Source organism: Labeo rohita, chromosome 5 (assembly GCF_022985175.1).
Source record: "Labeo rohita strain BAU-BD-2019 chromosome 5, IGBB_LRoh.1.0, whole genome shotgun sequence".
NCBI classification, from domain to species: domain Eukaryota; kingdom Metazoa; phylum Chordata; class Actinopteri; order Cypriniformes; family Cyprinidae; genus Labeo; species Labeo rohita.
The window spans coordinates 8,348,776-8,373,530 of NC_066873.1; the positions used below are offsets into that span (position 1 = coordinate 8,348,776).

At 39.0% G+C, this 24,755-nt stretch overlaps 1 protein-coding gene across 1 annotated transcript; it reads right to left on the bottom strand.

The window, feature by feature from the left end:
• Positions 1-277: 277 nt before the first annotated feature.
• LOC127166149 (guanine nucleotide-binding protein subunit alpha-14) lies at positions 278-12,492 on the bottom strand. The gene is made up of 9 exons (XM_051111247.1): positions 12,459-12,492; positions 10,312-10,435; positions 10,085-10,221; positions 5,758-5,942; positions 5,485-5,639; positions 3,329-3,457; positions 3,115-3,244; positions 2,843-2,996; positions 278-1,489 (listed from the first exon to the last, which is right to left on the bottom strand). Exons 2-9 carry the CDS (start codon positions 10,395-10,397, stop codon positions 1,299-1,301), a joined length of 1,167 nt encoding a protein of 388 aa, XP_050967204.1. The 5' UTR covers positions 10,398-10,435; positions 12,459-12,492; the 3' UTR covers positions 278-1,298.
• Between the last annotated feature and the right edge of the window lie 12,263 nt (positions 12,493-24,755).

The following is a 24,755-nucleotide window of genomic DNA, read 5'->3' on the forward strand; positions in this document are numbered from 1 at the left end:
TCATACAATCATAATTGTATACAAATATTTTAGGACTTAAAATAAAAAAATAAAAATAACATTGTGCACATGAACAGACTTCTGACCGAAAAGGAATTGAATCTTACTGGTGTCCCCAACAGGCGTCTTTTTTGTTAATAATAATAATATATAAATAGTACAAGAAAATCTTTGTTAACACCAGCTGAGTTGCCATGTGATCACATGATTGTGACTCTGATGTTCAAACCAAAAAAAAAAAAAAAAAAAAAAACTCACTGTAAGATTTTCACAACAAGATCTTTAAGAACAAAAAAGTAGCAAGGAGGAAAAAAAACTGTTATGTTATGATGTTTGCAATCTTCATGCAACAACATGAAACATAAATACAATGAACAATTTTCAGTCAAATTTCAGTTTTTTAAAATGCTTTTCAAAAAGTGGGATAGCATGTTTTGGAACGTATATATCACTGCTTAATGGAATGAATATTTAATTTGCAATCAGTTTAATTTTGGCTCATACTATACTGCATAAATAAATACAATCATACTAAAGGTTGTGACTGTACATGTTGTCACAATAGAAATTGTAACTGTACACACAGTAAATATTTACAAATAACAAATGTTATTTAGAGAGTAAAGAGCTGAAACTATCTGTACTGATGTATCATTCTTGTATCTATGTCAGTGTTGGAGAGACTATTTGAATAGCAAAGACAGTGGGTACAATTGATTTGCATGGATTCAAAGTCTGTCTTTTATGCCAGCCTGTTATAATTCATATTTCATTCAAATCTTGTGTAGAAATAGAATATAATATGGCAGATACTCACTAAGTTGCTCTGAAGTAGATTTAGTTTACTGGGAAGTTTCTGGATAGCTTATGGATGGGAAGTTGGCAGGGTCAGAAATTGCATTTAATAAAAATTACTGAATTGATTTTTGTATTGTTCTGTTCTGTTCTATTCTGGGCCTATAAAGTATAATATGTGTTTTAATACGGTTAGAAAAAAACTAGAGAGTAAATATTGTGCCGAATAACAAAGCTAAATGGACAATTCACCCAAAAAAGAAAATTCTGTTTACTCACTCTCATTTTATTCCAAACCTGTATTATTATTTTTTTCTGCAAAATACACACTTATATATTTCTTTTTTGGGTGGACTATCCCTGTCATTTATGCAAACGCAAGTAGGCTACATGCTAAATTCACAGAATGCACTTTGCCATAATCCCAGCACAGATCACATTAATATTTTCACTGAATCAGAGGTGAAAAAAAATCCAATGTATATTTAAAAGCAGTTTGTCATTTAACCCAAGTTAAAGTCAGACAGGTTGTTCCGTAGAATGGTGTCCTTCACTGCGTCAAAAACAAAGCGGATATTTTCAGTGTCAGTTGCGCAGGTGAAATGTGCATAGATTTTTTTATGTGTGTCCGAGTTCTGTTCCTCATACATAATCAAGATGAACTTCATTGCGGCATCTGCATCACGTCTAGGGCCTGTGGAATGAGCAGATAACATAGATTTCATCATTTCAGTGTACACTCTTAAAAATAAAGGTTCCACAATGGTGTTTTTGCAGTGATGCCATGGAAGAACCATTTTTGGTTCCCCAAAGAACCTTTCAGTGAACAGTTCTTAAAATAACCAAATCTAAAGAACCTCTGTCCACTATAAAGAAACTTTTCTGCATTTGAAAGGTTCCATGGATGTTCAAGGTTCCTCATGGAACCATCAATGCCAATAAAGAACCTTTATTTTTTTAGCAGTGTTGGGGAGAAACTGCATTCTGTCGGTTGGGTGGGCTTTTTTATGGAATGGACAGCAATGACAAAAGAATATTAAATCTTCATTTGTGATGAACCAAAGTCTTATGGGTTTGCAATGACATGTGGGTGAGGAAATGATGATGAAAATTTCATTTTGTGGTGAACTTACATAATATGTTCATTATAATAATAATTATAATATATGTTCATTGCTTTTAAAATAGCTTCCCCAACACTGTGATGTAGTATGTTTCCTGCAATAAATTATATATATTAATATATTTTTAATTAGTAAACACAGCATAAAATACAATTAGTCACACACAACAGTGATAAATCTGCCAGTTTTTATCTGTGAAAACAAGCCTTTGTTTATGTTTTTATGTTGTTTCAGCGAAAAATAAGACAAAAATGCTTGTTAAAAGTGAAGTTAACTTCCAGAACAAAAATTTACAGATAATTTACTTACCCCCTTGTCATCCAAGATGTTCATGTCTTTCTTTCTTCAGTCATAAAGAAATTATGTTTTTTGAGGAAAACATTTTAGGATTGTTTCCGTATAGTCGACTTCAATGGTGCGCGAGTTTGAACTTCCAAAATGCAGTTATATGCAGCTTCAAAGGGCTCTAAATGATCCCAGAAGGGATCTGTTATATATATAAAAAGCTCTGTGTGAACTCTGTTTTTTTCTGGTTCAAGATCATTAGGGTAGGTCTAAAAACTTCCATCTCATTTTCAAATTTGAGTTTAGAAAGTACAAAAATTGTATATTTTAGAAAATGTTATATTTAGAAAATAACCGATCGTTTTATTAGATAAGACCCTCCTTCCTTGGCGGATTGTTTAGAGCCCTTTCGAATCTGCATTTAAACAGCATTTTGGAAGTTCAAACTCACAGGCACCACTGAAGTCCACTACATGGAGAACATTCCTGAAATGTTTTCCTCAAAAAAACATAACTTCTTTATGACTGAAGAAAGAAAGACATGAACATCTTGGATGACAAAGGGGTAAGTTATTTTTGTTCTCGAAGTGAACTTCTCCTTTAAGAAAAGGACTTTAAGCTGTTTTTAGCACTCCAACCTGTGTATAGTGGAAAATAGTCTACAAGATGTGATGTTAAGATCTTCTCCCTCAAGATATCTGTTTTATTGAGAAAGAGGATGATAGAAGACTCCTGGAACCAGGGGTAGGAGATGATTGTCTTAAAAAGTGCCTTACTCTCTTCCATTCGGTTCTGGGGAGGTATAATAATATTATATCAACAGAATGAATAACTGTGAATCACCAATGATGTAGCAATGCTAAATTTGAACTCAAAAAAGCTACTAAGACATTGCGAGGAAGTGACTAACCTCATTCGCACACTCATATAAAACCTGATCGTACTCGCTCAGAGCCACCAGGAAGATGATGGAAGTAACATTTTCGAAACAGTGGATCCACTTCCGTCTTTCTGACTTTTGGCCTCCAACGTCAACCATTCTACAAAAACAAGAGGTTTTAAATTACTAAATGGGTACCAGTCAGTCATCCATCTTCACACCACCATAGATAATTAATCGTTACCTAAATACGACTGTCTGGAGGTCAAAGATGTACTCTATGATTCCTGTGGTTGGAATTCGGACTCGCAGAATATCCTGAACAGTCGGCAAGTAAAAGCCTGCTGATATTCTGTCAATGTCATCGAGGTAACTAGTAAACAGAAATAAAACAGACTTTGAGAAACCATGAAAATTCCTTTTCAATTATTAGTCCAAAACCCTAAATGGCCAACAAAATTGACCAAACACAAAATAAAGGAATGTTTTGATTTCTTATGATAATACTATACAACTTTTTTTTTATTAACATATGCCATATGTCAGAATTATTTTCTCAATCCAGAGATTTGTAGTAAAATGATTGGTTGTGTACTAAGGTAAAAAGCGACTTATGTTGCATACATTTTATCAGTTCATAAATTCTCTGAATCAATTCAATGAACTTGGCTTTGCACTAAAGTCTGAGCTACAGGTACTTTTCTCTTCTAAATTGCCGCACTGTGGTATGGATTTATTTATTTATTTATTTATTTACATGATGACAAAATGTTGGTGGCAGTGGTTAAAAAAATGAAAGAAAATAAAGAAAAAATGAGCAAGGCACCAAACCCAGTTGCTCAGAGTATGTGTTCATGGTGTGTGTGTTCACTTGGGTGGGATAAATGCATCGGATAAATTCCAAGTATGGGTTGCCATACTTGGCTACACGTCATTCCACATTCACTGTTTTACAGTATGAAATTACAATGATTTTTTGGTTTGAAATTTTTACTGTCAAATGTATTAAGTCATATACTACTTAACTGCATTATAGGTTTGGTTAATGTTGTTAGAGCACAATAATGCTAAATTTTTTATTGAAATTTTATATACTGAATTGCAAATGCTATATATATATATATATATATAATTATATAATTTTCTTTTTTTGGGGTGTTCACCCGATAAATGTGCAATTTAAAATATGAAATTTGGCCCAAAAATGTATTACTTGACTTGAACTTTTCTATTTATGGTATGGCTCTAAAAACAACTCGGTCATTACTAAAAATGTCTCCCTTTTTTGTTACACAGAACAAAGGAAGTCATATGAGTCTGTAATAACATATGGATGAATACATGACAGAATTGTATCCCTTAATAATGTTAGTGTTCAAACTGTCACTTTGCAGATATTCACAGTAACTTTCAGCAACAGAAATTCTTATACTTATTCTTTAAGACACATCTCTTTAGCCAAGCATTCAAATAGTGCATCTCATAATCTTGTACTTCAGTTATATCTGATCAAATGCACATTATTAATCTTTAGCTTAGGTTAAACAAATCATTTTTGCTTGGTTGAACAGCAGCTATGCTAATTATGTCCCCATTTGTTCCTCTGTTTCTGCAACGGGATTGACATCCCGTGTTAACTAGGAATTACACAAGCTTCAGTCTGGACCCAGAACACCTAAAAAGAGATTATGCCAACCCTTCAGAGGTCCTCAGATGATGCCAACCCGGAAATAATATACAGCACTACCGAATTTTGCTTTTGATTGTAACATATAATCATTACTGTTAATAGTGTTCATTGTCTGTTTGATTACGTCATTAGCTGATCTTTACCATACATCTCTGCCACATGTATGTCAACTTAACATAGTCACTAGTATTAAGCTAAATATATTGTAGAAACTTAAATTTTCTGTAAAGCTGCTTTGCAACGATTTGTATCGTAAAAAGCACTATACAAATAACCTTGAATTGAACTGAAAAATATACAAAAATATGAAGGGAAATTGGCAGATATTCAAAAGTTCTCATACAAAAATATGAAGGGAATTATCTATTCACTCAAGCTCATTTTTAGAAACACAGAGACTAGACAAAGACTCATGGTATGAATTTCTAATTTGCATGTTTGCTGTAGGAAACGAACATCAAAATGGTCCACCAGTAAGATGTGGATGGTTTGAATATGATTTGTGTTAACACAAAGAACTATATTTAGACATATATTTAAATTTTTTTGCACCCTATATAAATATAGAATTTCTAATGAAAAATTAAAATAAATAAAATGAAATAAAATAAAACACACATTGCATTATCATAGTGCCATATCTAAAATGTGACATATAATACAATAGCACTTTTTGTCAGTGTGAAAAGTACATTTTCATCTGCACTTACTATTTGGTAGAGTCTGATAACTGGAACTCTCTCCTGCGTTCAAAGCATTTCTGCAGGCCGTGGTCTCTCCACAGTGTTTTGATGGCTTCAGCATGTTTAGGCTCGATTGAGTGTACCATTTCAGGGATCACACTGTTAAGCATTGCAGCATGTGTCTACGACACACACAGACAAAATTTTAGTTTTGAGGGGAGAGTTAATGCATGTTTATTTATTGAAGATATTTAACATGTCTATTAAAATAAATGCTTAAAATAAATTCCTGGCACATACTTTGTTTCTTTCATCAGCAAAAGGAATGTTCAGGTGCTCCATGGCTTGAAGCAGGTTGTGAATGGAAACAAAGATATTTTGGAACACCAGCCTGGCATAGGCCCTCTTGTCCTCGTCTGAGTAGCCCCTGCCATGTATGATTCTCATCTGCTTGATGAAAGTGCTTTTCCCACTCTCCCCTGTGCCTGTCAAGGACATGGAAAGTTTTGCTGTGAAACAATGTGCATTAGATGGTTACTGTGTGACTACTTGAAAAGATTCCTGTGAAAGGTTTCACCATTAGTATTGAGACCAAAAATGAAAATTCATTCATTTAATTACACTCCTGACTTACTTAAAGGGGTCATGACATGAGAAATCAAATTCAACTTGATCTTTTGGCATATAAGAGGTCTTTGTACTATTAAAACTGCATATTTTAATAGCTTAAAATGTCCTCCTCCATAATGAAGTCTGTTGTCATTAGGAAAAGAATGTTTGCTATGACGCGTTTAGTTTAAAAAGCTTGTTTGCATCTCTGTACAGATATCAGAAGGATCCTAGCGTAAGGAACAAGTAGATCGTTTTTTTAATGCCATTTAATGCCTTAAAGGACACGCTCCTTAAAACGGGTCGTTTTAGACAGTGGGTCAGAATGAGGGCTGGATATAATTCCCCTTACGAAAATTAACCATGGTTTTATTATAGTAAAAGTGTAGTAACCATGGCTTTTTGACGTATTGATTACCATTTGTATAACCATGTTTTTACTACAAATACCATGGTTAAACTATGGTTAGTGTAGCAAGGCCATGGTTCATTTGTAGTTACCATGGTTTAACTGTAGTAACCATGTTTTTTTGGTTTTATTTGTAGTGAAACCATGGTTAATTTTCTTAAGAGCAATTTTCATACTTTTTTTTTTTTTTTTTTGCAAAAATAGCATGGACTAAGTGACTCTCTTTTTTATTTTTAATGAATATTCACTTGACAATGGTTAAACTTCAAAGATCTGACATTTTTTCATGCATCCTTCATGTAGGCAATATTCCTGTTTTGGTGGAATCTGAACGTGCAGTTTATGTTATTGAAGCTGTTAAACTGAACTGAATCAACATTGAACTGACTTGAGCTGAAAAATGACAATGCATCTAAATTTGAATGTGTCTCGTAAGTTCACATCTTTGATTCTGAGCTGGTTCTAATAATCATCTCTCTGCCACAAATGTCATATGCAAATTTGGTATGATCATACCTTAAAACATCTTTCTTTTTTGTTACACAGAGCAAAATAAGTCATATGAGTCTTTAACAACATAATGCACTGATTCTTGAGACGGGACAAAACATGTCCAGCAATTGTAACTGCTATTAGGTTTAAAAATGAAAATATTTTCAATTGTAACACATTCTGTAACACCCTTTAATTTAATTTATCTTTATGATATCAAATCTATGACACTTAGTGTCTTCTCACTACATCTAACTCAGTGTGTCCACAGAGAAGAATTTAATCATTCATATGCTATAAAATGAAGAAAAATGTTTTTAATGATGAAAAAGAGCTTGTTTGATCAAAAGCAACACTTAATAATATCTCATATCAAAGCAAGGTTGTTTTTCAGTGACACTTGTGTTTCACAAGATTTCAAAGTTGTGTCCCGCCGTTTTGTCAATGCCATCAGACATTCATTAAAATGTAATAAAATCAGGGAATATCAGGACGAGCTGTCACTCTAACAGATCTGTCACCTCTGCAGAGTACACTCTTAAAAATAAATGAAATTCCAAACGTAGGTTCTGGAGGAGCCTAATCACATCAGTCCTGTCAATCGTCATTACGAGCCTATATAAGCAGCTCTCATTGCACTGTCCCAGCGTCAGTTCTTCTGGCATCCCTCCACCTCCCCTTCTCCTCCTCTATTTCTGTCTAGGTAATATCACATGGGGGGTTGAACTCAGCGCTCAAGCCAAGCCTCTGGTTTGAGCCTCCATTAAGGACAGTATTACTTTAGATTATATTGAATCCTAATGTTGATATTTCCTGTGTCACAACTATGATAGGTCAACACAATCTTCCAATTTCTGAGGAAATTATTTGAAATGTTCATTTTAGATCATTTTATTCTCCTGAAGCAGGTTCTAATGGCATCTACAGTAGCATCAACAGAGAAAACAAAATGGCTACTACATGAACTTCCTTTGTTTTGTGAAAGAAATGCCAAATTTGTTAATACCATCAGATGTCACCACCGAGGGATTTTCTGATGTATCGGGCCAATGACGGAGTTGACATTCAAAGTGAAGTCACCATATTTTTGCGGTTTTCAAGTCTTTAATTAAATTAAATATAAAATACTGCTTCATTTTTCTAATAATGTATAATTACTAAATATGTGACCTGATCCATCTTTTGTGGATTGATAGTTGGACTCATCACTTCTAACAGAGTTAGGGTTTAGGGAACATAAGGCTGAGTTAACACATGACACCACATAAAACATATCCATACATCCATGTGTAAATGTGAATATTAAGATCCTGGTGAATGTAAATGGATAGATGTAACAACTACTTGTTTTATTTGTACATATAACTCTTTTGAAAAGTTACCTTGTTACCATAGCAAATGCACAGCAGACATACTGTTCTGAGACGAGAGAAAATAGATAATGTGTTCCAATGATATATTAAAATACTGAATCTTGAATAAAAGCTTTATAAACAATAACATATTCACTGTATTTAATACAGTAATTGATTGATTTCAAGTATTTGATAGTTAAAATGACTACAAATTCAGGTTTTTGTCATTACCGTCATATGTGTGAACTCTTGTAGGTCTGTCACCTCCGTCAGATGAATATTTTGCTAATGTTTTATTATGATTTTTGTTATTTGTTGAGTCGCATATGAGAATGTAATATGTCTGCTAACATGAGAATGCATTTTGAAACACTTTTAAAGAAAAATTAAAATTATATTACGCATTTTGATTTAAAAAAAAGAGAGAAAAGATGAGAGGTTGCATCAAAGCATAGCTCAGTAGTATATGTAAGATACATACGGCACCCGGCTTATCAAGAATTAATGAAGGATGAATACATGACAGAATTTTCTATTTTGGGTGCGAACAGTGTTAGTGTATTCAGAAATTCTCATACAAACATATGAAGGGAATTATCCATTCACTCAAGCTCATTTTTAGAAACACACAGACAAAGACTCATGGTATAAATTTTCTAATTTGCATGTTTGCCATAGGATACGAATATTGTGATTGAGTCATCAAAAAGGTCTGCCAGTAAGATGTGAATGGTTTGAATATGATTTGTATTAATACAAAACCATAATTAAACAACTATATTCAACAAAATAGTCTATCCAGTACAGTACAATAACTTGTTTAATAATTTATAAATGCTTTGATGTGATAAGTATTGTTGATTATTGATGATTGTTTTATTTTTGCCTCTCTGTTTGTGGTCATCAAAAGCAAATTGTGCTTCAATACTAAATAGTACAGAAAACCATATAGAACTCTCTTTTATTGTATCTTCTATTGAATTGCAAATTTCAGTTTGATTAACATGTAACAAAGTATGACGCAACACGCACAAACAAAAACCATTCTGACATTGCAGTGCTGGGCGTGAATGACTATCTACTACATGCCAGACAGGTCTGACAATCGGGAGTTTTGCTAAAAGGGTGGAGATTATTATCATGGTTAAAACAAGGAAACGCTGGATGAGCTTAATCATCTTTTCTTCTATTAAACTGGTAATCAGCCAGCTGATTAGAAACAAACTTTAACATAAAATATAGCGTTGAATATAAGTGCATATGAAGGAAGCCCGAAAGACAGAACTTATATTGTAGCGATATGATGCTATGCTATGATCCTATCACTAGATCCTACGTTAGGAATTCACACATTGTTCCTGTTTGCATGCTTTTTGCAAATATCTTGACATGCTAACTTGCATTTTAGTTTCATTAATAACTGAAAAAATAATGCTATACTGTGTAAGACTGAATGACTTTCCATTGACATCCGTTTGCATCTATTTGCATGCGACCGCTAACAGTCAGAGGAAATATGTCATCTAAACCTTTGAAGTCGGAACTTAATGTAAGCATTATAAATATTGTATAAAAGCTGTAGTACATACCATATGACAGTTTAATTGTGTAATAATTTAGCGTCAATAAATTAAATGTTTTCAGATTGTCCTAAAATCCTGCTTATTTTAACCATTACAAATTTTCAGGTGTCACTAAAAAAATAGAAATCTACATACCTAAAATAAAACAAGCAAACAAACAAAAAATAATAAGTACATACCTAAAAGTAAAAGTTTCAGTTGGCGGGATGAGTCCCTCTTGTCCATCCTAAGCTGTCTCTCAATTTCTTGGTGAATCCTCATGCTCTCCCTGTCTTCACCTGACAAGCAGCAGTCCCCCATCCTGGACAGCTTGAACCTTCTCCAGTATTTGGCAGTAAAAACATTCATCTAGTCGCTTACCAGTTTTAAAACCCGTCTTCAAGAAAGCCTATGAGAACACGCCTACCTCAGAACCAGCGTGATGTACTGCAATTCACAGGTGAAGTTTCTTCCTTGTTCAATGAATGTGGTGGGTTGTGTCACATAAGGCATTAGTTTCCTTTTTCCTCTGCACCAGTTTCAGTTGCTCTCTATTAAAACAAATACGGAAAAAAAGCAAAAACAACAACAACAACAAAAAACAAATCATGAAAAAAAGAACCAAACAATGCAATTGTAAAAATGTCTAACAGTCTTCTGCATCTTTTTGGGTTTTACAGAAGTAAAAAGGTTTGGCATGACATGAGGGTGAGTACATTATTTAACCTGTACTTTTTTTCTTGTCTACATTTTGCATCTTGTCTACATAAGGCTAACACTGGAGATCATGTTACATACAAGGAACTTCTTGTAGCATTACACCTCTTGCTCAATATGGCAATCAACAAAACTGGTTTGTTGACTGATTTTAGAGGGGTTTTGGGCACTTTTTAGATGGCCAGATTGGCCAGGCTGGGAGACAAGCCTTAACCAAATAACATCACCTTAAACCAGTTAACACCAGCAGCCTATCTTGACAGGTTTAAAAGTTTTTTCAGAAGGACAAAAGGGGGCAAACTTTTAAGAAGAACTTTTATCACATCTGAAACTGCCAGAGGCATAGAAAAGACTAGCATACCAGGTAGCATACCAGGTGGTTATACATAAATGGAATAGAGCATATGTCCTCATTCAAGCATTTCATACAAACAAGCTTAAACCACTTGCTTTGCCAAGAATGTGCAAATGTCACCCAGACCATCAGCTTCCACATCCAAACTGTGGTGTAAAAATTAGTGCTGTCAAACAATTAATTGCAATTAATCGCATCCAAAATAAAAGTTTTTGTTTGCATAATTTATGTGTGTGTGTGTACTGTGTATATTTATTATGTATACAGGTGCATCTCAATAAATTAGAATGTCGTGGAAAAGTTCATTTATTTCAGTAATTCAACTCAAATTGTAAAACTTGTGTATTAAATAAATTCAATGCACACAGACTGCCTGACACACCTGACACTCAAACACCAGAACCATACACAAAATCCACAAAACCATACGCTAATTCTTTGCCTTTGAGTTTTCAATTTCATAAATCTCTTTTTGCAAAATACAACAAACAATTATCTATGTAACACAAAAATCGAACAGGAATTATCTTGATTTCCTTTTTCAAACACAGCCAATCAAAATGCCACACTAATTCATCAGTGCCTCACACTAACACCTCACTGCAAACACTCATTGCTTTACTTAACACCAAACAGTCATGGCTTTAAAATTGATTTTTTTTTTTTTTTTTTTTTTGTAATTCTCTTCTGCTCACCAAGCCTGCATTCATGTGATCCAAAATACAGCAAAAGCAATAATATTGTAAAATATTTTTACTATTTAAAATAACTGCTTTATAGTTGAATATATTTTAAAAGTAATATATTGTAATATATACAAAAAGCTAAATTTACAGCATCATTACTCCAGTCTTCAGTGTCACATGATGCTTCAGAAACCATTCTAGTATGCTGTTAAAGAAACATTTATTATTATTATAAATAGTTAAAACATCAAGATGAATCAAAAGATATAAATTTCAGCATTGGTCTGAAATAAAAAAAGCTTTTGTAACATTATACACTATACCATTCAAAAGCTTGGAGTCAGTATTATTATTATTTTTTTTTTTTTCAAAATCACAAATAATTTACTCACCCCCTTGTCATCCAAGATGTTCATGTCTTTCTGTCTTAAGTCGTAAAGAAATTATAGTTTTTGAGGAAAGCATATCACGATTTTTTTCTTCATATAATGGACTTCAATTGTGTCCGCAATTTTGAACTTCCAAAATGTAGTTTAAATGCAGCTTCAAAGGGCTCTAAATGATCCCAGCCGAGGAAGAAGGGTCTTATCTAGCGAAACGATCGGTCATTCTTTTTGGAAAATAAAAATGTGTACTTTTTAAGCATAAAAGCTTGTGTAGCACAGGTTCTGGCATGCACATTCACAACGTACTATTGAATCATATCGAAAGGTCACGCCGAACGTAGTGTTTACAAAGCAAACAAAAAGGTACAACGTGTCGGACGATTCTTAAGTTGTAGGAGAAAATAAGATGGAGTTTTTCGCCATACTCTACCTTTTTTAGCCGGAGTACACAGACGATGAACTTAGACGTGATTCGTAGTAGTGATGGGAAGTTCGAATCATTTTACCGACTTGGACCTTTGAGTCTCATACAGCAAAACTCATTTCGTTCATTTTAGCAAAATCAGCATTACGTGACAGTCCCATAAGATGAACGAACAACTCAAAAATCCCGAAGACTCTAAACAGATTAACTAATTTCAGTACAGAACCTAATAGGATGTTGCGCATGCGCGACTGAACGAATCACTCCCCGAGACGACTCGTTCTTCGCGAGTCACATTAAAGATCAAACGAAAGAATCGTTCAAGAATGACCCATGGACACGCATCCGAGAGCCTGTGCTACACAAGCTTTTATGCCTAAAAAGTATACAAATTTCTATTTTAACATTAACATTTGTGTCATATTTTAAAAAATAATAATGAAATTAACCAAAAAAAAAACTAATTCTAAATGAATTAATAAATACACAAATAAACATAAATATAAACAAACTTATGAATAAATATTAAACATACATCAACAGACCTTCTGTTTATTTAAAAAAAAAGCATTAATTTACTTACTTTACTAAAATAGCTTTAAATACATGGTGTTTTAGTGTGAGTCATTTTATTATGCTTCAGTACAGGCTTGGAATGACATGAGGATGAGTACAGTAACAAAGAAAAAAATGTAAACTGTAAACATGTTGAATAGATAAGTCTGTTAATGTAACACAGAATTCCATGCTACGTTACACATGTGGAATATTTCTTACATTACATCCTCCAAAATGAAACCTGAGGAAACAAATGAGGAACAAAATGTATGTGCATGTGATTTAGTTTTCTGATAAAAGACTGGCTTATCTAGTATACAGTCCTACAAGTGACCTAATTACCTACTCTGTTTGCCACAAACATGCAGTCATATGCAAAATACATTTTCATGACTAGTAAGAATTATCTGTGGCATTTAAAAGGAAGGTCCTGCATTACAGGTTCTTCAGAAAATTACTGGTTTCTGGGTTTTAAACAGACAGTTTTGTAAAGAAAACAAACAAAATTCTGCTGTGTGCATCTTGCTGACTGTACGGTGTCTTGTGTCACAGCACACTTATGCAAAGTTTTTGGATGGAATGAAGTATGACGAAACACATGCTATTAAACAGCATAATTAGCATAATCCAGTCCAGAACTGATTAAACTAATAAACTTAAGTATATTTAAGTTAAATAGTTGTGTTTCATGAAACATACACTGAAAGGGAAGGCAAGTTTATTTAGCACATTTCATTCACAATAGTAAAGTGCTTTATTATCATAAAATAATCAAAATGGACTAATTAAAAAATAAAATAAACAATAAAAAGTACTAAAGAAAGATTCTAATAAAATGGATTTTAAAATATAATTAAAGACAACTACAAAAAAAAAAAAAAAAAAAGAGAGAGAGAGAAATAAATAAGGTGATGCAGCTACAATAAGAGGATGCATCACATTGCTGATTCAGTAAATACACAGTGTTCTGATGATCTGAATGGTATTCAATGAGCATATCTGTCATGTATGAAGGTCCTAGGCCATTGAGGTCTTAGGTCCTCCTAAGCCATGTATAATAGTTCTTAGCATTATGTTACTGCAGTAAGCATCTGAGCAGAGATCAGCCAATTCTCAATCCACCAAACCTGTTCTGTAACCAGTTTTTAAAGTGTCATGAAACCCCCCTGTTTCAGCACTGGTTGTTCTCAGATTTAATAAAGAGCTGTGGAAAAGTGGGAGTGAAGAGGGTGATTAAAATATGAGCAAAGAAAGAAAGAAAAAACAAACAATAACGGAGATATGGGCCACCTTGATATAGTGTAAAAATATGGGCTGCAACGTGATCTTACGATAATTTGTATGTATTTTACGTAAAATGTGGTTCTACAAAACGTACATTTATTTATTTTTTCCAGATGCTAAAACGTGTAATACTGACACATTTACAACATCTAAACGTGCAAATACTTACGTATTTTCAGTATTTAAACATACAAAACTGACGTGTCGACGACACCTAAAAACGAAACCTTATGAATATTGAAATCGCGGCATTAATTTCATTATTGTTGTTTTTAGTTGTCATACCAATGGCCTTATGTTTTCAATTGCATTATTAAATTGTTTAATAATGTAAAATTATAACATTTCATAATGTTCTGTGTTCAGCTGCCACCTCATTTCCAAGAACAGGCCTACATAATGTTGAACAAGACTACACTTTAAACCCTTAAAATAAATAACGTTTCTGCAATCGTTTAACTATTAATGTAATATTAACGCGATGGGACACAAAAGGCGTTTTCTCCGACATGCTGTGACTAACAATAGGACCATACAATAACCGAACACGCATCATAATTACAAAACGAAACAATTTTACTTGTGCGCTGTAATCTATGGAACGCCATTGGGGACAATACCTATTATATGAAACGCGTGAAATCTGGACGCATTAACACGCAAAGTTTGTACGCGTAAATACGAAGTATATGTTCGGGTGTCGCGTCAGACTGCACAACAGCCAATAGCGTTGCTCTATTTAGGATTTAATTTGCATTTGTGATGGGATGGCAAGTTGCTGTATACGTATATAAACATCAGACGACATTTCTTTTCGTGAGGGATGACGTGCTGTTAGGTAAGCAAATACCTATGCAAACGTCACACGTAACATTTGTTCGTGAATGAGATCACAATTTTACGTTGGCATGTACATAGGCAAGCGTAAAACTTTAGAGTCAATGATGCATTTATACGTTGGTTGTGATGTCAGTGCTGTGTCATCTCATCTGGTTTGTACTCATGCAGGTTAGAAATAATACAAATAATACAAATATCTTGAATGTATACTGTATATGTCAGATAAAAATAATGTAATAACAACAATATATTGTAACAATCACAAATTTAACAATTATATTATAACAATCAGGCAAATCCAAAAGCAGAAAACAAAGCACCAGTAACCTATGACAATTCACAAATCTTTAAACCCAGACACAATCATACGACACATTAACATTACAGAATCACTACAACAGGCGGACCATGCAACATAAACTGTGGGGCAGCCAGTACAAGTCCAAGTGTAAATAGCAACAGTTGTGGATTCAGTAGACATTTAGATGCTATTTACTTATAAATAGTGAGAGATAACGTTACTATTTGCTCCTCAGTATTGTTGTGCATTAAACATCCTGCAACATAACTGACAGTAAATCATTATATTTATAAAACAATATTAAAATCATGGCAACTTATTGAGATATTAAAGAGCACTACCCCTAACCTTACCCTAAATGTAACTTTTATGAATTAAAATGAATTTTAAGTCAAATAATTTTTATTGAAAACAAATGCGTTTATTAACTGTAAAGTAATAAAAAAAGCGCTGTCAGTGGGAATAGAACCCCGGTCTCCCTTTACACGTTACGCCACAGAAACCGCTGACTAGAGGTGACTTTTTCCACATATAGGGTAACGTTAGACTGGCCTAGTGTACAGGCCCGGTTCCAGAACCAAATCACTGAGGGTGCTTCTGAAAATTGTGAGGGTGCTCACAAAAAATATGCATGGAACTGTATGAAAACGGTACCACCAAATAGGACTGAGTAATATAAATCGTCTACACTAGTATCGTAATTGTAGTTTCAACAAATGCCATCTAACATCAAGAATACACTGTGAAGGTTATTACTGCATGCTCATCTAGGAGCAGTTCACATGTCGCGCCTAAAAACGCGTTCTTTCCAAAGCGCTAAGTTACGCTCCCATGGCGTCTGTCGTTACTAGGCAACCATGGCCTACGCTCTCCGTGAAGACAAGTTAGTTTCAGCAAATGATAAATGGCTTTCTAGCACTGCCCTGCTACAAAATGTATTTTAAAAATGTCTATCCCTGTACAGCTATGATCAGCTGTTTCACCGTCTTGGCTGAGTTTTCAATGTTGTTTCTATAAAGGATGAAGCTGATTGGTTGGTTCGTGTCACATGACCCGAGGTGCGCTTTTAACAATTCAGCTTGTGCATTTACAGTATTTTTACAGAATTTGCAGCGTTAAAACTAGTACACGTTTAACATGATAGCAAGCAAGATATGGAATAAAAAAATGTCCCATTCCATGTATTAATTTTTGTCTAGTCTGCGTGTTCATTAATTTAAAAATTAATACGCTATTAATAATTTTATCTGAGGGTGCTTTTGCTTTTGTTTGGGGGTGCTTAGCACCCTCAAGCACCCCGTAGAACCGGGCCTGCTAGTGTATTTAGTTCTGCCAACAAGTAGGCTATTTGCAGTGGACACCTCGAATGTATTAATCAGAGAGGAAATGTGGTCCTTGGATCACCGGGACCACTCACTTTACCTACAGGACAAATTCCTTTAACGTTACAAAAGAATATAATGTTAATTCATGCAGTCATTGAGTGTATTTAATCATTGACCCTAAATTATCACCAGTTCAACTAAAACAGAAAAATTAGTATGTCGCACATCAAATAAGACTTAGAAATATTACACGTTCAAAAATGTCATGTTTACACGACGAAAATGTTCGTCTAGAAACACGTAACAAAAATACACGGCCAAAAATGTTACGTTAAGGCGATACAAACGATCGTGTCTTTAAATAACACGACAAAAAAATTCGTGTATAGACGTACAAAACGTTCGCGTTTACACGTACCAAAAAGACACGTACAAACTTTGCGTGTTAATGCGTCCAGATTTCACGCGTTTCATATAATAGGTATTGTCCCCAATGGCGTTCCATAGTAATCCAAGTCATCAGAATCCATACGATTCCGAGGAATAGACCCAAATTCAAGCCTTTATCCGGCGATCTTCATCTCCATCCCGAGCAGTGAGTCCGGCCATAGAAATATATCTATATGAGTCCAGCAGCAACAGCAATAAACCCGCTCTGAAATGCATTTTACAAATTCAAATGTTACCGCATCAAGAAACTACAGGTTTTACGACAGGAAAATCGAACGCTCATTGGCTTTCGCCTGCATTCGTCACAGATTACGACATGCAGTGTTTCTCGTGAGGTGTGTTTTGAATGATGCACGTGCGCCTTCAAGGAGTAGATAGGAAAAAAAATAATCTGGATAATATTTTCAGCAATTAACAACTTAAAGTGCTTCTATTATGCCATTTTAAAGGTTGCTAATATTGTTTTAATACACTCCAAAAAACAGGTTTACATGTATGCAAGGTCAAAAAACACTTTAGTTTTCTCCAGAAATAGATTTAATTTTTACCCCATTTCTAAATGATTCATAAACGACTCGTGCGAAGCAGTTCGAAGAATCAGTCTCTGATTCAGAATCGACTCGCAGTCCTTTATGATTGGTCTACCGCGTACAGCATGTTGGAGAACGAAACGCCCATTGCTATAACTGACTGACAGCCCTGGACACTTGTCAATACATAGAAAAGATGGCATCGATTTTACCATACCAATTCGAGCCAGAGTCTGACAGTCAAACGGCTGAAGTGGCTGATCGACAAGTTAGCACGGTCTACCGTGGAAAGTGCTCGCGAGTTGCTTATGTAAGCGAACCGGGCACACCTCTATGTTGTAAACTTCAACATTGTATAATGCATTAAGGCGGTTTTCACACCAAATGCGGAAAGCGCTGCGGCAAAAGTTCATTTGAACAACTCATTTGAACTTTGTCCGCTGCGTGCGCGCTCCGGTTGAGGCAGAAACAAGCCGTCCTCGTGCGGCGGAAGCAACTGAAACGTCTCCGGTTACGTATGTAACCTCGGTTCCCTGAAAGGAGGGAACGAGACACTGCGTTAGCATACGCTTGGGGTTATCCCCCTCCTCCCAAATACTGAAGCCTGATTGCATCGCGCCGGTAAACTTTACCGGCTAATGACGCTCAAGCTCTCGACCTAGGGGCGGAGCCATCCACTATATATATGTCAGGCTGAGCGTCATTAACTCAGAATCTTTCGACTGTTCGAACAGGTACAAGACTCTGATAATTACAATACAGCAGCGCGCGCAGTGTCTCGTTCCCTCCTTTCCGCATTTATACCACTCAATGCGGAAGAAAAAGCAGCTCGAACACATGTATAGAGCGCCGACCACAATTTTCAATTATAGGCACGCCCTGGACCTACCGGACCTACACGAAACCACCCTCATAGTCTGGGGGGCGTTGCCAGGTGCGGGCAACGGCCAATTACCAAGTTGCAGATACATCACTGCACAGATAGAACGAGCGGTGCAAATGACGGAATCTCCAGGTTGTAAAATCTGGCAAATGTGTCTTGTGAAGACCATCCTGCTGCCAGACAAATATCCTGAACCGACATACCTTTTGCCCAGGCCCACGACGAAGCCATTTTTCTCGTTGAGTGGGCGTGCACTCCCCACGGACAGGCCTCATTTCTAGAAGCATACGCCAACGCGATCACTTCCACAATCCAATGAGACAGCCGTTGTTTAGACACTGGCAGTCCTTTGGTACGGCCACCGAAACATATAAACAGCTGTTCCGCCTGTCTGAAGTGACTAGTCCTATTCAGATAAACCCGCAGGGCACGGACTGGGCATAGTGGGTGCGCCGCTGGCTCCGAATCCTGAGGAGCAAACGCCTGAAGCGTAATGACCTGTGCTTTAAACGATGTAGAAAGCACTTTAGGCACATATCCCCGCTTAGGCTGCAGTCTAACCATACAGTCATCCTTACTGAACTCCATAGACAGTGCATGTAAGTCACCCACCCTCTTGCCACATGCCAAAGCAAGCAAGAGCGCCGTCTTGAATGAGAGCACCTTCAATTCTGCCGAAAGCAGCGGCTCAAAGGGTGGCTCGGCAAGTGCACTAAGCACTAAGGACAGATCCCAAACTGGTACCATATTGGGGCGAAACAGACGCAACCTCCACGCTCCCCTTAAAAAGCTTGTCACCAGATGATGCCTACCGACCGAACGATCACCGATAGGCACATGGAAAGCTGAAATAGCAGCCACATACACTTTCAGAGTAGATGGCGTGCGCCCAGCATCCAAGCAGTCCTGCAAAAATGATAGAATGATGGACACATCACAGCTGGCTGGGTCCTCATCTTTCGTAACACACCATGAAGAGAAAACTTTCCATTTCAGACTGCACAGACGTCTGGTAGATGGAGCTCTCGCTTCTGCAATTGTATCCAAAACTCGTTGAGATACGTTTAGCGTCTGCCCTCTGCGCTCACCTGCCAAACATGCAGGTTCCATAACTCCGGCCTGGGGTGCCACACCAAGCCTTTTGTCTGAGATAAGAGATCTCTCCGTAACGGGATCGGCCACGGGGGAGCCGTTAGGAGCTCTACCAACTCCGGAAACCATGGCTGGTTGGGCCAACTTGGCGCTACCAGAAGCACAGTCCCCTTCTCTTCTCTGATTTTCTGCAGCACTAGCGGCATAATCTTCACTGGGGGAAACGCATATTTGCGCTTCTTGGGCCAGCGACTCGAGAGAGCATCCCCCTGCAGAGGCACGTTCGTCAGTGAGAAGAACAGCTGACAATGCACGTTTTCCTCTGAGGCAAACAAGTCGATCTCCGCCTCTCCGAACAGGCTCCAAATCATCTGAATGGTCTGCGGGTCTCCACTCTCCATGAACCGGACCCCCTCTGGACAGCATGTCCGTGCCGCAGTTCTGACTGCCGGGAACATGAACTGCTTGAATTGACAGAAGGTTTCTGTCCGCCCAAAGGAGGAAGCGCTCTGCCAGCCTTTGAAGCGAGCGTGACCGAATACCTCCCTGATGGTTGATGTCGGATACCACCGTCGTGTTGTCTGTCCGAACCAGGACGTGTCGATCCTTTATCAGTGGAAGAAAGCCCTGCAAAGCTAAAAATACTGCCTTCAGCTCTAGGCAGTTTATATGCCACTTCGCTTGCGCCCTCGTCCACGTGCCATAAGCCGGTCTGCCTTCGCAAAGGGCTCCCCAGCCCGTCAAGGAGGCATCCGTAGTAACGATTTTCCTGCTGACCACTCTGCCCATCGAGACTCCCTACTCGAACATCCTCGTGTTGAACCAGGGGGCCAGCGTCTGCATGCATTCGCGAGTCACTAAGACACGCAAATGACCGTTCTTCCACGCGTTGCTTGGCACCCGGGATTTTAGCCATAGCTGAAGCGGTCTCATATGCAGAAGCTCGAGCTGACACACCACAGCCGCTGCTGCCATATGCCCTAACAGTCTCTGAAAGCATTTCAGAACCACCACTCTCCCCAGTTTGAACGAGGTGAGAGAGCTGATCAAAGACTGCATTCGCTCTTGAGAGAGACGCGCTCTCATCGATCGCGAATCCAGATCCATTCCTAAGAATGCGATATTCTGCATGGGGCGAAGCTTGCTCTTCTGCTCATTGATCGTCAGCCCTAGACGCTTCAGGTGCTCTAGGAGCTGGCATTTGTGGTTTTCCAGTGTATCCCGCGACTGGGCTATAACAAGCCAGTCGTCCAGATAATTCAGGATGCGAATTCCACTCTGTCTGAGAGGGGAAAGTGCTGCATTGATACACTTCGTAAAAGTTCGTGGAGCCAAAGCCAAGCCAAACGGGAGAACTTTGAACTGATAAGCTCTGCCTTCGAACGCAAATCTCAGAAAGCGCCTGTGAAGAGGGGCTATTTGGATGTGAAAATATGCGTCCTTTAGGTCCACCGAGATAAACCAGTCCCCGGGCTGAATGTGCGCGAGGATCTGCTTTACTGTTATCATTTTGAACTCGCGCTTCACCAGCGCGCGGTTCAGCGGTCTCAAATCCAGAATAGGGCGCAAACCCCCGTCCTTTTTGGGGACTAGGAAGTAGCGACTGTAAAGGCCACACTCCATATTCTCCGGGGGAACAACTTCGATCGCCTGTTTTGCAAGGAGAGAACGGATTTCTGCCCGCAAAACCGGTGCATCTCTTTCTTGCACATCTGACACCATCACGCCGCTGAAGCGGGATGGTCTGCGTGCAAACTGAAGCGTATACCCGCTCGAGACCGTGTTCAGCACCCATTCTGACACACCTGGAAGCGTGTGCCACGCGTCCAAATAGTGCGAGAGGGGTTGAAGCGGCCCGTGATTCGTCCGAGACGGCTCGTCGTCTGATGACAGGGAACCGCTCACTACCTGAGAGGCATCGTTGAAGCCTTCTGCACCGACTGGGCCACCGGCATGAGTCGGGGAGACACTCGTGCTCAGACTGAGAGAACGCGCGGGGCTTGCGCCCTGCAGAGTGATGTCCGAGGACGGGACTCTGCTTATAACGTGCGACTGAGAACCATTGTGAGGGGGAAAAGAGCTCTTTGGCTGAACAGTGTTTGTTTTGTGTTTTAGAGCAAACTTTATTGGAAACAAACATTTCCCGCTGTTGCCCGCAACATGCGAGGGAACAGGCAGGTGAAACGCAGCAAGACAAACTCTCTTGAGAAGCGGCTCATCGTCAGTCAGGAACGCTGCTGTGGATCTTGTACCACACTGGAAGGGCCCATCTTCTTTGGGTAGCGGAACTGCCTTGCTTTTGGCCTCATGGCTGGCTCCGGGTCCACCCTCTCGCTCCCGCGGAAGGAGTAGGCGGCGGTCTTTTGCACCTTTTTGAACACTGGGAAGAAGAGGATCTGGAACGCGGTGGGGGTGCAGCGGACCGATCTCTCTTCGGAAGGAAATGGCTCATCGCCTTTGACTGTTTCTGGGCCTCCAGAAACTTCTCAGAGAACGAGCCCACAGCATCCCCGAACAGGCCAAGCGGGGAAATGGGTGCGTCCAACAGCTGAGCCTTCTCCGACTCCCTCATGTCAGTCAACGTCAGCCACAGATGCCTCTGCAACGTGACGAGACTGCCCATACAGCGGCCGATTCCCTGGGCCGTCTTCTTCGTGGCCCTGAGCGCCAAGTCAGTTTTTTGAAGGCAGCAGAGTCCGGCCCCTCCTCGTCCAGCGTCTGCAGCATTTTGGCTTGGAAAGCCTGCAGAACGGCCATAGTGTGGATCGCGGATGCTGCTTGGCCGGCTGCCATGTAAGCCTTATCCGCGATGTGGCTCGTGGTGCGGCACGGCTTCGATGGAAGCGATGTCGCAGATTTCCACCCACGTGCGGACGGACAAAGGTGTGCTGCAACCGCTTCTTCGACGGGCGGCGGCTTAGTATAACCCCAGCGGTCGGCTCCGTCGACAGATGAGAGCATACGTGATCCCACGGCTTGGGCTCGGGCCGAATAGGGGGAGCGCCAAGACCGCGAGATCTCCTCATGCACCTCAGGAAAAAAGGGAGCGGGTCTCTGGGGGGGCGGCAACCTGGCGGCCCGACTGCAGATACCGCATGTCCAACCTGTTCTTGGTTGGCTGCTCAGGTGACGACCAATCAAGACCCAAATCCTGTACAGCCTCAGACAGGATCTTCACCAGCTCCTCGTCAATCGGGGCCGGGGGCTCGCGCACCTCACTGTGGGAAGCCTCCGACTCCAGGCAGGCGGACCAGTCACCTGAACCAGAGGCTGCAGTCGACATGGCGTCGTTGTCATCATCCAGGTCATCCTCTGCAGCACCAAAGGAGACCAGATCCCGCACGTCATCCGAGGGGCGGAGGCTGGTCTTCGTGAATGAAACAGGTGGCTCTTTCGAGTGATGAGCATGCAGGAACTGAGTCGACATGCATTCATCAAAAGGGCCTTCTGCACGTGGCTGCCTTCCCTCCCGCGGCTCGACGGCGACGGGGGGTGGAGGCAATGGATTGGCCGGCGTGCAGTTTAGGATAACAGAAACCCTGGCCCGGAGGGTTTTGACTGTCATTTCTTCACAGAAAGGACAGTCAGGCCCATCCAGCGCGGCCTCTGCGTGGGCTCGGCCCAGACAGAAGACACGCGTCGTGTGCATCAGGGAGCTCAACAGGGCCCCCGCATGCACAGCACTCCTTAATCGGCATCTCGTCTTCTTCTTGCCGGATCGCCAAAGGGGAACTTGAGGCAAACGGCGTCCTCTTAGGGCGTTGTCAAGAGTTAACGGCGGTGAGTAGAAGTCTTCGATGCTTGCTTCGTGAAGGAGATTAATGACGCTCAGCCCGACATATATATAGTGGATGGCTCCGCCCCTAGGTCGAGAGCTCGAGCGTCTTTAGCCAGTAAAGTTTACCGGCGCGATGCAGTCAGGCTTCAGTATTTGGGAGGAGGGGGATAACCCCAAGCATATGCTAACGCAGTGTCGAGAGACCGAACTTGATAGGGAACGAATGGGTTTCATAGCACACTGCTTTCCGCATTCGGTGTGAAAGCCGCTTCGTGCGCCATCCTTTATCATTACACCAACTAATGAGACAAACAGACAGTCAAGCTGCATCAATCACAAACTGTCAGACTACAGTGGGTCCACAGCTGAACAACAGAACTACAGAAGCGTGATTTAGCCTGTTAGCAAGACGTGTGCAGGGTTGTTACACAACATAACATACACAACTAAGTATTTTGAACGATCACTAGAAAATACAGTCTTTGTAGATTCATCTTTTGGAAGTGAATATAAAACAACTGTACTCACAATGTAGGATACAACGTCTTCTGTATAATGTACGTATAAATTTCCATGTGAGGTAAAGCACATGGAAATTTTACTGTTTATGGGCGGGCAAGTTGTCGCGACGTAGAATGTGGGCAGACATTATGCAAATGTCTTACTTCGTGACGTATGGCCATAAAAGAAAAAGATTCAAATTCCTGACGACTCCTTCAGGCAAATGTGAGCCGACTCTTTTTTTTGATAGACAATAACTTTATTAATTGTGCACTGTTGGCTTCACAACTTTGCAGATAGTTTATGTTCACATACAGCTACATGGCACACTACATGGCACACTACATGGAAGATCATATTTGAAAAGGCATAATAGGAGCACTTTAAATTCTGCTCTGCACCTCACACAAACCTTCCGTATTCCGCCAGAGAGGACTGCGGCTACGACGCAACGTCATTTGGACTGCTTTTTGGTACTGCATTTGACATTTTTGCTATAAATAAATGATTGTGATTGCACTTATCTGTCTGTCATGTTTTTATTTATAAAAGAGTTTGACCGTTTTACCTTTAGTCTCACAGATATTTCATGGTTTCCATGGTTTATATTAAAATCTAATGTTTTTAAAAGTTTGGATACTTGTGCAACAGTATATCTACTATTTTCTACTAGTATATTTACTGGACTGGACAAAAACTTACATGTTTTACCAGGCTTTTGGCATTTGGTTGTTCAGACAATTGTGAATGTCTGGTCTCAT

Bases quoted from the DNA above. Each gene is read 5' to 3' on its own strand.
- LOC127166149 (XM_051111247.1), bottom strand. From the start codon at position 10,397: ATGCCTTATGTGACACAACCCACCACATTCATTGAACAAGGAAGAAAC. The intron at 5,943-10,084 runs GTATGTACTTAT...TGTCCTTGACAG, and splicing joins ACTGAAACTTTTACTTTTAG to GCACAGGGGAGAGTGGGAAA. The intron at 2,997-3,114 runs GTTAGTCACTTC...ATACCTCCCCAG, and splicing joins TATATGAGTGTGCGAATGAG to AACCGAATGGAAGAGAGTAA.